Source organism: Stegostoma tigrinum, chromosome 10, assembly GCF_030684315.1.
Source record: "Stegostoma tigrinum isolate sSteTig4 chromosome 10, sSteTig4.hap1, whole genome shotgun sequence".
Classification (NCBI taxonomy): domain Eukaryota; kingdom Metazoa; phylum Chordata; class Chondrichthyes; order Orectolobiformes; family Stegostomatidae; genus Stegostoma; species Stegostoma tigrinum.
In genome coordinates this window covers 36,333,530-36,347,382 of record NC_081363.1, presented here as the reverse complement: position 1 = coordinate 36,347,382, position 13,853 = coordinate 36,333,530, and the positions used below count along the sequence as shown (strand labels likewise).

At 38.8% G+C, this 13,853-nt stretch overlaps 1 protein-coding gene across 3 annotated transcripts in view; it reads left to right on the top strand.

The window, feature by feature from the left end:
* Positions 1–13,853, top strand: part of wdr20a (WD repeat domain 20a) — an 84,468-nt gene that overhangs the window by 37,754 nt on the left and 32,861 nt on the right. For all 3 annotated transcript variants that reach the window (XR_007248310.1, XM_048538234.2, XM_048538230.2), the window contains exon 2: positions 7,085–7,267. Coding sequence is in view for 2 of the 3 variants with exons in the window: in XM_048538234.2 (XP_048394191.1) it covers positions 7,085–7,267 (183 nt within the window). In the remaining variant the exon portion in view is untranslated. The remainder of the gene's footprint in view (positions 1–7,084; positions 7,268–13,853) is intronic.

The following is a 13,853-nucleotide window of genomic DNA, read 5'->3' as shown; positions in this document are numbered from 1 at the left end:
CGCATCACTGTTCTACTTTATTTACAGCATAAATTAATTGAATAATATGCAGCTTTGCCTTAAATAAAACTTAGTGGCACCCTGAATTGACTACTTGGACATTGTGATATTTGAGGAGAAATTGAATTGAAATCAAGTCAACTATTGTTGCTTCAAGTGATCATACAATTGAGTAACAAGTATATTGACATTGGGGCAAATTTGAAAAGACTAAAGCAATTGGACACGGTAATGCAGAATTGAACATAATAATGCGGTAAACTTCAATATTTTGAAGTATATCATTTTTGCCAGTTTATCAGGGGTGCTGGTTAAAAATGTTTGCTGTACACATTAAGCGTTTTATGTAGTTCTTTTTTTATTTACTATTTCATATGTCCAAATGATTTTTAAAGGTAAAAAGCAAATTCTACAAAGCCGCAATTCTGTTTTTATTGTACATTATTTTCCACGGCCAATATTGTGTCAAGTTTATAGGGAGAATGTTAAGAGTTTGAATGATGTAATAACCTTCGAAGACCTGTCGAATATGCAGTGCTTTGGATGGAATGATTTTGTTCAGGTGTTTAAATTTGTAAACTGGTTATTCGAATAATTCAACTTGTGGTACCATTTATGTACTTTTTTTTTCTTTGCTTATCCCCTAGATTGTGAAAATGTAGCAGCTTTCATATTCTGAAATTTGTCCTTTTTTAAATTGTAAATGACGTGACTGATTTTATTATTGAAATCTATACCCTGATATACAGGATAACCTTAAATTCTGTAATCTGGGGGCCATGTTATGAAAGGAACATTCCAAGTTAGTTTTGTGCTTGCTTGCCAGAAAAGAAGTGATACATTTTTGGATTCTTGATTGGTATGTCATAGTAATTTAAAGGTATAGATGAAGCCAGAGGTTTTCATTGGGAAAGCAGAGGGAATAAGGAGTCGTGTTTCTCCTCTATCTATGCATGGTGTTTTACTGGACGGGGATCCTTACAGTGGTGGTGTTCTGATGTGCCTGCTGCTTTGTCCTCCAAAGTGGAAGAGTTCATGTATTGCAAGGTGCTTGCTTCGGAGCCCTAGGTTGTTGTGGTCAATCTTGAGGATGGTACACATGGCTGACACTGTGCATGGATAATGGAGAGAGTGCATGTTGAAAGTATCTCTCAACCTGCTCTTGTAGCCACAATATTTATATAGCAGGTCCGGTTCAACTTCAGTGGTAAACCCCAGGATACTGATAGTGGGGAATTCAGAAATGATCATGCCATTGGATATCATGGAACAATAATTGGATTCTCTTGTTAGACAGAGGGAGTCTGCCATTATTGCATTCCTGCGCAATATTGCATTATGGAAAATTGTGCTAAAGAAATAACGGGCCTATGGGAAAAGCAGGGTTGGGAGCAGACCATCAAACAATATTGCTTAAAATCGTTTAGAAATCACTTAAAGCCTAACATACATTTTAGCACAGTTTGAATAGATAAGTTATTCATTTCTAATAATGAAATATAAGTACATTTTAACACCTTATCTTGGAAAAAATATCAAGACGACTTGATGGGGAATGAGGTTTTGAGGTTGCGGTGTTGTTAATGCATGAGCCATGGGTCATCAGTGTCACTTCAGGTGTCGTTGTGGTTGCAGGATTTGGGCAAGAAATAGTTAATCCAGAACAGGATGGCAGTCGTTCATTGTCCTCGGACTGTTTCTTGAGGATTGACTTAGAAAAGACGTCCGGTTTTTGCTGTTTTGCCCTTTATCATCTTTAATGAAGAAGCAGTTCAGAGGCTGCCAAAGGAGATCTTATTCCATAAACTGCTACCTTGCTGCATTCTGCATTGTAATCATTATCCTCTGAACGGCAACTGCATCTCAATTTACCTGACGATAGAAGACAAAACAGAAGTGGAAAGCTCTTGTGCTGCTGCATCCTAGACTTCATTGTCTTCATCTCCAGCTTTCACTTCCCCCTCAGTGATAAGTTGTTGCAGATCACCTGAGAAGAGGTCTTCACAGTTGGACTCAAGCAGCTCTTTAACATCCTTACTCTCCACTTCTTTAAATCCAACTTGCTTTGCAAGATCAACACAATGTTCTTTGATTCTTGGGAGCTTCGCTGATGGATCAAAGCCTTTAAAATCTTGAAAAAAATCTGGGAGAAGCTTCTGTCAAACAGGATGCAATCTGACATCACCCTGGGCGTCCACGATAATGTCAGTTGCATTAGACCATAAGACATAGGAGTGGAAGTAAGGCCATTCGGCCCATCAAGTCCACTCTGCCATTTAAATCATGGTTGATGGGCATTTCAACTCCACTTCCCTGCACTCTCCCCGTAGCCCTTGATTCCTTCCGAGATCAAGAATTTGTCGATCTCTGCCTTGAAGGCATCTAACGTCCCAGCCTCCACTGCACTCCGTGGCAATGAATTCCACAAGCCCACCACACTCTAGCTGAAGAAATGTCATCTCATTTCTGTTTTAAATTTACCTCCTCTAATTTTAAGGCTGTGCCCACAGGTCCCAGTCTCCCCGCCTAATGGAAACAACTTCCCAGCGTCCACCCCTTCTAAGCCGTACATTATCTTGTAGGTTTCTGTTAGGTCTCCCCTCAACCTTCTCAACTCTAATGAGTACAATCCCAGGACCCTTAGCCGTTCATCGTACGTTAAACCTACCATTCCATGGATCATTCGTGTGAATCTCTGCTGGACACACTCCAGGACTAGTATGTCCTTCCTGAGGTGTGGGCCCCAAATTTGGACACAGTATTCTAAATTGGAGCTTTATAAAGTCTCAGAAGCACATTGCTGCTTTTATATTCCAACCCTCTTGAGATGAACAACAACATTACATTCGCTTTCTTAATCACGGACTCTACCTGCAAGTTAACGTTTAGAGAATCCTAGACCAACACTCCCAGATTCCTTTGTACTTCTGCTTTATGAATTTTCTCACCATTTAGAAAATAGTCCATGCCTGTATTCTTTTTTTCCAAAGTGCAAAACCTCGCATTTGCTCACGTTGAATTTCATCAGCCATTTCCTGGACCACACTCCTAAACTGTCTAAATCTTTGTGCAGCTTCCCCACCTCCTCAGTACTACCTGCCTGTCCACCTATCTTCGTATCATCGGCAAACTTTTCCAGAATGCCCCCAGTCCCTTCATCAAGATTTTTAATATTAAAGGTGAACAGCTGCGGCCCCAACGCTGAACCCTGCGGGACACTACTCATCACCATTTCCATTCTGAAAAAGAGCCTTTTATCCGAACTCTCTGCCTTCTGTCAGGCAGTCAATCCTCAATCCAAGCCAGTAGCTCACCTCGAACACCGTGGGCCCTCACCTTGCTCAGCAGCCTCCTGTGAGGCACCGTATCAAAGGCCTTTTGGAAGTCTATATAACATCTACTGTGTTTCTCTCATCTAACATACTTGCAATTAATTCTTTCAAGAGATAACATTCTTGATGTTAAAGTCCTTTCAAAACTAGAGAATGCTGTCCTTATCCCCCTCAGTGGCCGCAATCAGCCTTTTAAATGTGTGCCTTAAATAATAAGCTTTAAATGTTGCTATTGCACCCTGGTCCATAGGTTGAAGGCGCGAGATTGTGTTTGGGTGTAGCAGTAGCACTTTGATCTTTTCAGAAAGCTCACCAATGGTGGGAAGATAGCTTGGTACATTATCCAGGATGAGGAGAATCTTGAAATACAATTTTTCCTGCATTCCTTCCTAAAAACATCAGCAATAAGGTCAGTAAAAGTTGTCGGATCATGCAACTTGTTTTGCTTGACCGAAATTAGATGCCTAGAGTAGACTTAAGGCAACCGTTCAAGGTTTGTGGGTTGGCAGAGTGGTATACCATCACAAGCTTAAGCTTTAATTCTCCATTCGCATTGGCATCCAGTAGCACAGTCATATGAACCTTTGCCATTCTAAAGCCTGGAGCGTGTGCTTCATTCACTTGAAATGTAGGTTCTTTCAGCATTCACTTTCAGTATAAACCTGTCTCATCCAAATTGAAAATTTGATTGAAGTTGTTGTGACCTTCTTCAATTAATTTTGATGCTGGCGTGTACTCCTCTATGCACCGATGGAATCGCATTACAGCCAGTTTGCCTTGCAGGAACCCATGTTATAGCAGAGCCCCCGTTTTGATCTTTGTCTGGCACTTGTATGACATGAGTGTTACTTGCCACTTGTGAGCCCAAGTTTGAATGTTGTCCAGATCCTGCTGCATTTAGGCATAGACTGTTTCAGTAGCAAAAGAGTTGCAGATGGTGCTGAAAATTCTGCACTCAATGGCTATTTTTCCCACTCTGGTCTGACCTTGCGATGAGGGGATGGGGGGGGGGGAAATCTTTGAAGCAGCTGAAGATGGTTGGGCCTAGGACATCACTCCCAGGAGCAAGGAGCTCCTATGGGGATGTCCTGGGGCTAAGATGATTGACCTTCAGACCCAACCATCTTGGTACACAAATACCTGTTAAAAGTTTCAGGCCTGTGAATTTCTGTCCTATGGTTTCCTACCTTTTGAATAGTATTCTCGCCATCATCTACATTTGCTTGCTCCAAGTCAAAGTGTCAGAGCTGAAACAGTTTTAAGGATTTGAAAAGCCTGCCAATTATAGTGAAATAAGGGGCAACATAACTTTTTTTATCTTTTGCATCTCCGTGTTTTCCAACACACAATCCAAAATCAGATTTGACAGTTTGTGTTTATTGCTGTTCTGTTTGAAACTGCTGCAAGGTGATGAGTATTTCAGTGAAAATTCCCCTTTGGCCCATTTGATATCCAGCTAGACTGTCAACTCTACCATTTCACCATTGCACTGTCTGACTTTGTAATGATGCTAAGATATGGGATATAAAGCTAGCCTCAGGGTTGCCCACTCAAACTATTCAAATTATTCCAAATGAAGTACAGTTGCAGACTGGGAAAAAAATCACATTTTTATTGAACAAAGTTACATAACATCAGAAATGTATTGAATTTTATGCCATGACAGATGGTGAAATTTGAATTCAATAAAAATCGGAACTTTAAAACGATTGTGGAATTGTGATCATGTCAATTTCCTTTAGGGAACAAAATCTGTCATTCTAGCCTGATCTGGCCAACTTGTCACTCCAAACTCGGCAATGTATTTCACTCTAAGTAATTTGGGGTAAATAAATGTTGGTCAAGCCAGCATCGTGTAGAAGAAAAAAAATCCCTTTTTTTGAAAAAGGAAACCTTCTATCCTTAGTCTGGCCTATATGCACTCCAGTCCTATGGCAATGAGGTTGATTCTTGACTTCAATTAGTGTGTGCAACAAATAGATGAATTTTGGAAAATGGCATATTTTGCCTTGCAATGAAAAGTCAATTAGTTTCCCTTTTGGATTGAATCATTTTGAGTCTTAAACTTGGGTATTACTTCTACTGAGTTTCTGCAACTACTTTTGGTCAGATTCCATCTGGTTAGTATGACGTGCTGGTTCCAGGATTTAAGCAGGATTTATTTCAGTGAAGTGGAACTGTTTTACATCCCTCTCGAAGTGAAAATGGAGCAAAATACCTCTATGCAGTCAACCTACGTAGCGTTGAACACTGAACACTGGGTACAGTATCAACAAATCTTCCTTGATGGTGGGCAAGGTTATTTGAATCTGAATTGGCTTGGAGTTTAGCGTACAACCGTGAAAACCATTTGATTGTTAGCCTTTTAGTGAATAAAATTGATCCTTTTTATTCCAGAGAATGTACAAAGTATTTTAAATATGTAAGTATTTTTGGTAAATACTTCAGTATCTTTACCTTGATACAATACATTGAATATCGAAGTGTTTATCTTTTGAGATCTAGATCAGAGAATTTCTGGTAGCTGTGCAATCTGTTGATGTGATCACTAAATTGCCGTGAATGACATTTATCTTAATTTTTAAACAACCCTCCTATTTGGAGAAAATAAGTAGGCATTTACCTTATTTGTATCTTAAATTCAAAGTCTGATACTTTTATAGTTGTTTTACAGCAGCATCATTACAATTTTAAAGGACTTTGTTCGCATTTCTTTAAGTTGATTCTTCACTTTTCGTACAGCAATTTTCTGATTTATTTCATGAACATAGCAAGAAATGCTATGTCAAACTTTGCAACAATAGGGAATTTAGTAATACTGACAGAGAATCTTTAAGTTGGCTGCTTGTGACAGCTTAGTAACAGTAAAAATTAAAAATAATCAAAGGGAAAAGAGAAGGAAAACACAACACAGTAAAATTCAGATGCACAAATTAAAACGTATTGATTTTTATGTAACTTTGTTCAGTAAAAATGTGATATTTTTCAGTCTGAGACTGTACCTTATTCAGCATAATTTGAATTGTTTGAGTGGGCATCCCTGGAACTTGTTCGAGTTCTGAGTACATTACTATACTGTAGATATGAATGCTTCCTACTATTTGGCTAAACATCGTTAGAGAAACATACAGAAGTTTGTTCCTGCGTGCTTTTTTTAAATGAAGCAGCTAGTATTGAAAGTGCAAGTTATTTTGTACAAGATAATATGGTTTGATTCCAAGTTATTTGTTTTGAGAGAAGGAATAAATTATGAAAGTCCATAAAACTTAAACAATCTTAAAACCATTGTGCTATATGAGATTACTTTTAGACATTATTAGTAGAGAAAATTGCTCAACAATTATCAACTTTTCTCCCCACCCATTCCCTCGCCCACATAACAGTTCGTGATTTTCACTAGTTTCTGAATTTCGTCTTTTTGTTTCTAAAATTGTTACGTCGAAGCATGTTTGAGTTAGAGAAATTGAATTGAAACAAAATTTGGAAATATTCGAGATCATGTCATTGATCTGAAACTTTTAACTTGTTTTTAATTCTGTCCTCTGATATTTCAGATTTTTGTCATAGTTTGCTTTTGTTTTGAGGAATTTTAATGTTGTTTGTTGCTGAAGTATGTAATATTCTGGAAGTAAAATTAGAATGCAAATGTTTTCTAAATTTGGAAATTTAGAAAGTGTATACAGTGAAGTCTGTTTATACCTGAGTGACTAATAAATAAATAAAAATAATTGATATTCCTTTTTCTTTCATAGGCTGCAGATTTAAGTAAACCTATAGACAAGCGGATTTACAAAGGAACACAGCCCACCTGCCATGATTTCAACCATTTGACAGCTACTGCAGAAAGTGTCTCCCTACTTGTGGGCTTCTCTGCGGGACAGGTTCAACTTATAGACCCTGTAAAGAAAGAGACTAGCAAGCTTTTTAATGAAGAAGTAAGTGTCATATAATGAGGAATGAATTTTGTCATTCTACAATTTAAGTTAGTCCACCTACTTTTTATTATCCATGTTTACTTTTGGCAATCGTAAATTAACTGTTCTCCCACTTTCAGAAACATTCATGTCTACAAAAGTAAATGTGGCCCTCAAAAGTAGAACGCCAAAATCAGAGTTCATTTAAAGAAGAATCCTGACATGAGTCAGTCTAAGTGGAGAATATCACAGTTGGGGGGAACATTTGGGAAATGATCATAATATAATAAGGTTCAATATTAAGTTGGGAAAGGAAATATAAAAATCAGTCAATGATTAACATCCTGGACTAGAAAAGGGCAGATTTTAGGGGTCTAAATGTTGAATTGGAGCCAATTGATTGGAAACACATTTTGGTGGATAAAACAGTGGATGAAAAAAGATGCATTTGATGTAACCTAGCTATATACTCCATGAAAGGAAATACAGGGTATCAAAAGCTACAGTACCCTGGATGCCCAAGGAAATTGATAAGAAAATAAGGAAGAAAAAGGCGGTATATGATGCATACTGGAATAATAATAGCAATAAAAATCAGGAAGAATATCTCCAATTTGGGAGAGAAGCTAAGGCTGGAATTGGAGATGGATGTTGAGGGCAAAATCTGTAAATTTACAAATGATACTAAACTAGGACGAATAGCGAATTGTGAGGATGAGTGACATCGACAAGTTGGCCAAATGGGCAGAAACCTATCAGGCGAATTTCACTGCAGAGAAATGAGAGTTAATGCACTTGGGTGGAACAAACATAGTGAGGCAATTCAGGCTCTACGGTATATCTTTGAGATGAGTACAGGAGCAGAGGGACCTTGGGGTTCATGTGCATGAGTCTTCAAAGGTGGCTAGGCAAGTTGAAACAGCTGATAAGAGAACAGTTGCAGCCTTGGGTTTATAAATAGAGGCATAGATTATAAAAGCAAAGAGGTGATGTTACACCTTTACAAATCATCATATTTAGAGTTTTGTGTTCAGTTCAGGGCATCTTCATATTTAGGGAAGGATGTTGAAGCCCTGGAGGGCGTTCACGGGAGATTTACTAGAATGATATCAGGAATGATGGACTTTAAATACAAGGAAAGGTTCGAGAGATCAGGCGTATTCTCCGTGCAGCAGAGAAAATTTAAGAGGTGACCTTACTGAGATATTCAAGTTATGAACAATTTTCAGTTTAAAGAAGGATATTCAGCTTTCATTGGTTGATACATCGGTAACTAGGGTTCGCAGTTTCAAATTTGCCTGCAAGAGAGCTAGGGTTGAGATGAGAAACTATTTTATTCAGTGCTGCTTGGATTTGGAATGCGCTGCCTGGGAGAGTGGTGGAGGCAGGTTCTACAGGCAGTTCCAAAAGGGAGCTAGATATATATATATTTGAAAGTGATGGAGTTAGGGGGTTAGGGAGATAGGGCTGGAGAGTGGGACTAGCTGCATAGCTGTTTCAGGACCTCGTACAGACACGTTGGTTCGAATAGCCTCCTTCTGTAAAAACAATGGGGGGAGAAAAAGGGAAAAAAATGACTGTCCCATTCCATGTAGCATAAAGATACCTGCAAGAATGAATTATTTTTTCAATATTATTTGCATATAATTTAACACTGCTGCCCTGAGGCAGTGTTTAGAAGCTAAAGAATAGCAGCTAAAACCTAAAACTTAAAAGGCACACCCATATAGGAAATGTAATGATGTGTGTTAATTACTACTGTATGAAAAGTTGAGAATAATTGTTACTCATATTATGCAATCATACAAAATTATTTAGTCCTGTTATACTAGTTGAGTGTTTAATAGTCTATGAAGCCAATTGGTGATCGTAGTCAAATTTAATTTGGATAAATAAAACTAACTAAAGACTAAAACCACAAGATTCCATATACAGTATATTTTTGGTGATCTTGTAAGATCAATTTCATTTCTCTATCACATACACTACCTCCATTCTCTTGCTGATTTGTAAGAAATATCTGTGACAGTGAGATTTTTTTAAAAACTAAAAACCTTTCTATGCTATGGAAATTCTCAACTCATTTAAAAAATGGCTGGATAAGTACCTGAAAAATTGTAGCCTGCAAGAAAGAGCAATTTTTTTTTGCAGTAACACCGACACACTACGTCAAATTGCCTCTTTCTCTGCTATAAGTTTTCTATGGTTCTATTTCTTTAAAAATATATTGGCTTTTAGTTGATGATTTCTGAGCTTTTCTTAAACTTACCTTTTCCTGCAAAGCGATTACTTACATATCACAATAAGTCTGATTTTGGTGTATTAATAATATACCCATCTGAAGACAACATGTTTCCTGAAGTCTGCTTCCCAGAATTGGAAAGAAGAATTAGGGAAGTTTTAAGCAAGTCCAGAAATAGAAGTAGGATTTTGGGTGGAGGCGAACAAATGGATGTCTGTGATAAGGTGGAAGGCAAGGAATATTAAATGACATGAGGTATATTTTGACTGGGTGCAAAATGAGGAGTCTTTGTTTGAGGATAAAGCGTTTAAGAAATTATAGCTTGTTATCAGAAGTATTATACACTGAATATAGCAAGAGCAGCTACACCCAAAAAGAGAAGGTTAACAGAGGAAAAGGGTAATTGTGAACAACAATACAAGTAATATAGGAAATGAGGGCAAGGAATAGATTGTTCATAAAATCATTGGTAGTGCAGTGAATTTATGGGCTGAGGGGAGGCAGTGGGGAAAGGAATTTGGAGATAATTTTAGGTTTACTGACTAACAATGAAGTTTGGCCACGAGGAAAATTAGAGGTGTCTTTTTACAAACTTTTCTGCAGCAAACAGATGAGAGGAAATTGTAAGGTATTGAATCATTCAAAAGATAACTCGGCTCAAAATCAAAAGAACTGCAAATGCTGTAAATAAAGAACAAAAACAAAGTTGCTGGAAAAGCTCACCAGGTCTGGCAGCGTCTGAAGGAGAGAAAACACAGGATCCGGTGACCCTTCCTCAGAACTCCGTTAACTCCGTTTTCTCCTTCTCAGATGCTACCAAACCTGATGAGCTTTTCCGGCAACTTTGTTTTTGTTCAGCTCAAAATCAAATGATTAAGGAATAAGAAATATAATGCAAATTACCTGCAGCACAGAAACTTGCTGTTTGTCCCAATAAGATCATGTAGGTATACTTGTACCACCGACACATCCTCCCAACACTTCTGCTGACCTCATCAACAAGTCTCTTTTTTTATTTTGTGTCAACCACTACTTGTGGTAGTGGTTTCCACATGATAGCTACTGTCTGGACAAAGTTGTTTAACCTGATTTCCCCATTGGTGGATTCATAAGAAATTATTTTTATAATCCAATTTCTGTTCTGTTCTCAGTGTAAACATCATCTCTGTCTGTCTGATCAAACTATCATAACCTTGAAGTCTATCATGTACCCCCTGCAGTCATATTTTTACTTCAAAAAGGAACCATGGTGTGTCAGTATCCTTTATAATAGAGATCAGAACAATGCTCCAGTTGTTACTTTGGATTTCTTGTTCCAGTTAATGAGGCCATGAAGTGAATAGACCCAGCCACTAGTGTTTGCTTCTAGAGGGAAATAATGGAGAGTTTTGTTCAACTTATGTAGAACCTTGATAGAATCAGAGCTATCTGTGGTAACATTATGGTATTAAGGTTCTATAGAAGTAAAACATAGTATGTCAGCTTTTCTGTCCCTCTTGAAATATAGGAATGAAGGATGGTCACAGGATAGAAGGATGTCATTTGGGCTATTACACCCATGCCATTCTCTGCAAAGTGACTCTATTCCAATTTTCAGCCTTTTTCCTGTAGCACAGGAGAATGTGTGCATTAATGCTGAATGATACTTGACAGCAAAGTTTTGTTATAATTGATAACCAGCAGATTGATTCTGGGTCAGGGCATTGCCCCGTGAAATGAACCAATAAATAGCTGTCACATACACTTGTTTCATTTAACAAAAATAATATGTACACCTGTTCTTTCTGCCTGCAAAGGACAGGTCCCTGGATATCAACACATATAGGTTCCAGAATTTGCACCACCCACTGTAGGTACAACTGTCAATGCTAAACTGGTTGCCTATATAGTTCCTTGAACATTGTGGATTATCCAGTAAATTGTTCAATTGCAAAATCACACCAAATATTAGAGTATGCAAATTTTACAATTGCTATCAAATTTGATACAAGATATGGTGGTTTCTGCGAACAGCTGAAAGTTTGATGTAGTCCGATTAGGTTCTACGAGTTTGTGGAACCTATAGCCTACGTACTTGACATCACACTTGTAGTGATGCATATATAACGTTACAGGTGATCCTCCTATTATGTGATAGTTGCATTATTGTGTGACCTCGCACTCTCCAATTGCCATAGAGAATCACATTTTAGGGAAATTGTCATGGAAAATCACTATACCTGGACAGCTGAAAGTTTGTGTTAACCAGACAGTGTCCACTATTCATAAATCATGTTGCAGCCAATTTGTGCTAATGAAACATGCATTATAGCAGAACAACCTGTACTCATTTGTGAGAACGGAAGAACATCTTGTTAGCTTGACAACAGCATCCTAGGTGAACACCACGATCAAGCATCTGCCTTAGGCCTTTCATAAAATTGCACAATATACAATGAAACAGCACCGGATCATGGAAAGCACAGGTTGACCTTGATGCATGTTATTTCAGCATCATGTTTGCACATGAACAATCCACTTTGGCCTCAGGCGTGTGGTTGCTGGTAAGGCCAGTGTTATAGGGCGTAGATCCGTGGGAATCGGAATGTGTATATTAATTCAACCAGAACATCTTGACTATTCCATTTGAAATATGAATTTGAACACAAGGTGAAACACATTAAGACATGTAACAAAATTCTTGTATTCAGAAGCAGATTCATATGTAGCAAATTTCATGTTGATGATGCGCTTGCTATGTTTGAATCTGCACTGCATGTAAAAATTTCCTTGCATGTTTTAATGGGCTTCATCCAATGGTAAATTCAGGTTTAAAATAGAATGTCAAATGAGCTCACTTTATTCAGTCTCCTCATTGACAAATTGGTCAGTGGTTCTCTACGACTACTTACATAGGACATAAAACAATACAGCGCAGAACAGGCCCTTCGGCCCTCTATGTTGCACCAACCTGTTAACTAATCTAAGCCCATCCCCCTGCACTATCCCATCATCATCCACCTGCTTATCCAAGGACTGTTTAAATGCCCCTAATGTGGTTGAGTTAACTACATTGGCAGGCAGGGCGTTCCACGCCCTTACCACTCTGAGTAAAGAACCTGCCTCTGACATCTGTCTTAAATCTATCCCCCCCCTCAATTTTAGCTATGCCCCTTCATACAAGCTGACGTCATCATCCTTGGAAAAAGACTCTCGCTGTCCACCCTGTCTAATCCTCTGATCGTCTTGTATGTCTCTATTAAATCCTCTCTTAGCTGCCTTCTCTCCAATGAGAACAGACCCAAGTCCTTCAGCCTTTGTTCGTAAGACCTTCGCTCCAGACCAGGCAACATCCTGGTAAATCTCCTCCTCACCTTTCCCAATGCTTCCACATCCTTCCTGTAATGGGGCGACCAGAACTGCATGCAATATTCCAAGTGAGGCCGCACTATCATTTTGTACAGTTGCAGCATGACATCACAGCTCTGGAACTCAATCCCTCTACCAATAAAATCTAACACACCGTATGCCGCCTTAACAGCACTATCAACCTGGGTGGCAATTTTCAGGGATCTATGTACATGGACACCAAGATCCCTCTGCACATCTACACTACCAAGGATCTTTCCATTGACCCAGTATTCTGCCTTCCTGTTATTCTTCCCAAAGTGAATCACCTCACACTTATCTGCAATGAACTCCATTTGCCACCTTTCAGCCCAATTCTGCAGTTTATCCAAGTCTCCCTGCAACCTGCAACATTCTTCCACACTGTCCACCACTCCACCGACTTTAGTGTCATCTGCAAACTTACTAACCCATCCACCTATGCCTGCGTCCTAGTCATTTATAAAAATGACAGACAGCAGTGGTCCCAAAACAGATCCTTGAGGCACACCACTAGTGACGTGACTCCAGGCTGAATATTTTCCATCAACCATCACTCGTTGCCTTCTTACAGAAAGCCAGTTTCTAATCCAAACTGCTAAATCTCCCTCAATCCAGTGCCAGTGTATTTTTTCCAATAGCCTACCATGTGGAACCTTATCAAAGGCTTTACTGAAGTCTATGTACACCACATCAACTGCCCTACCTTCAGCTACCTCTTTGGTCACCTTCTCAAAAAACTCAGGTTTGTGAGACACAACCTGCCCTTGACGAATCCATGTTGACTATCTCCAATCAAATTGTTTTTGCTGGATGATCATAAATCTTATCTCTTATAATCCTCCCCAAAACTTTTCCTACAACTGACAAGGCTCACAGGTCTATAATTACCTGGGTCATCTCTAATGCCCTTCTTGAACAAGGGCACAACATTTGCAATCCTCCAGTCCACTGGTGTTAAAACTGTAGACAATGAGGACTCAAAGACCAAGGCTAAAG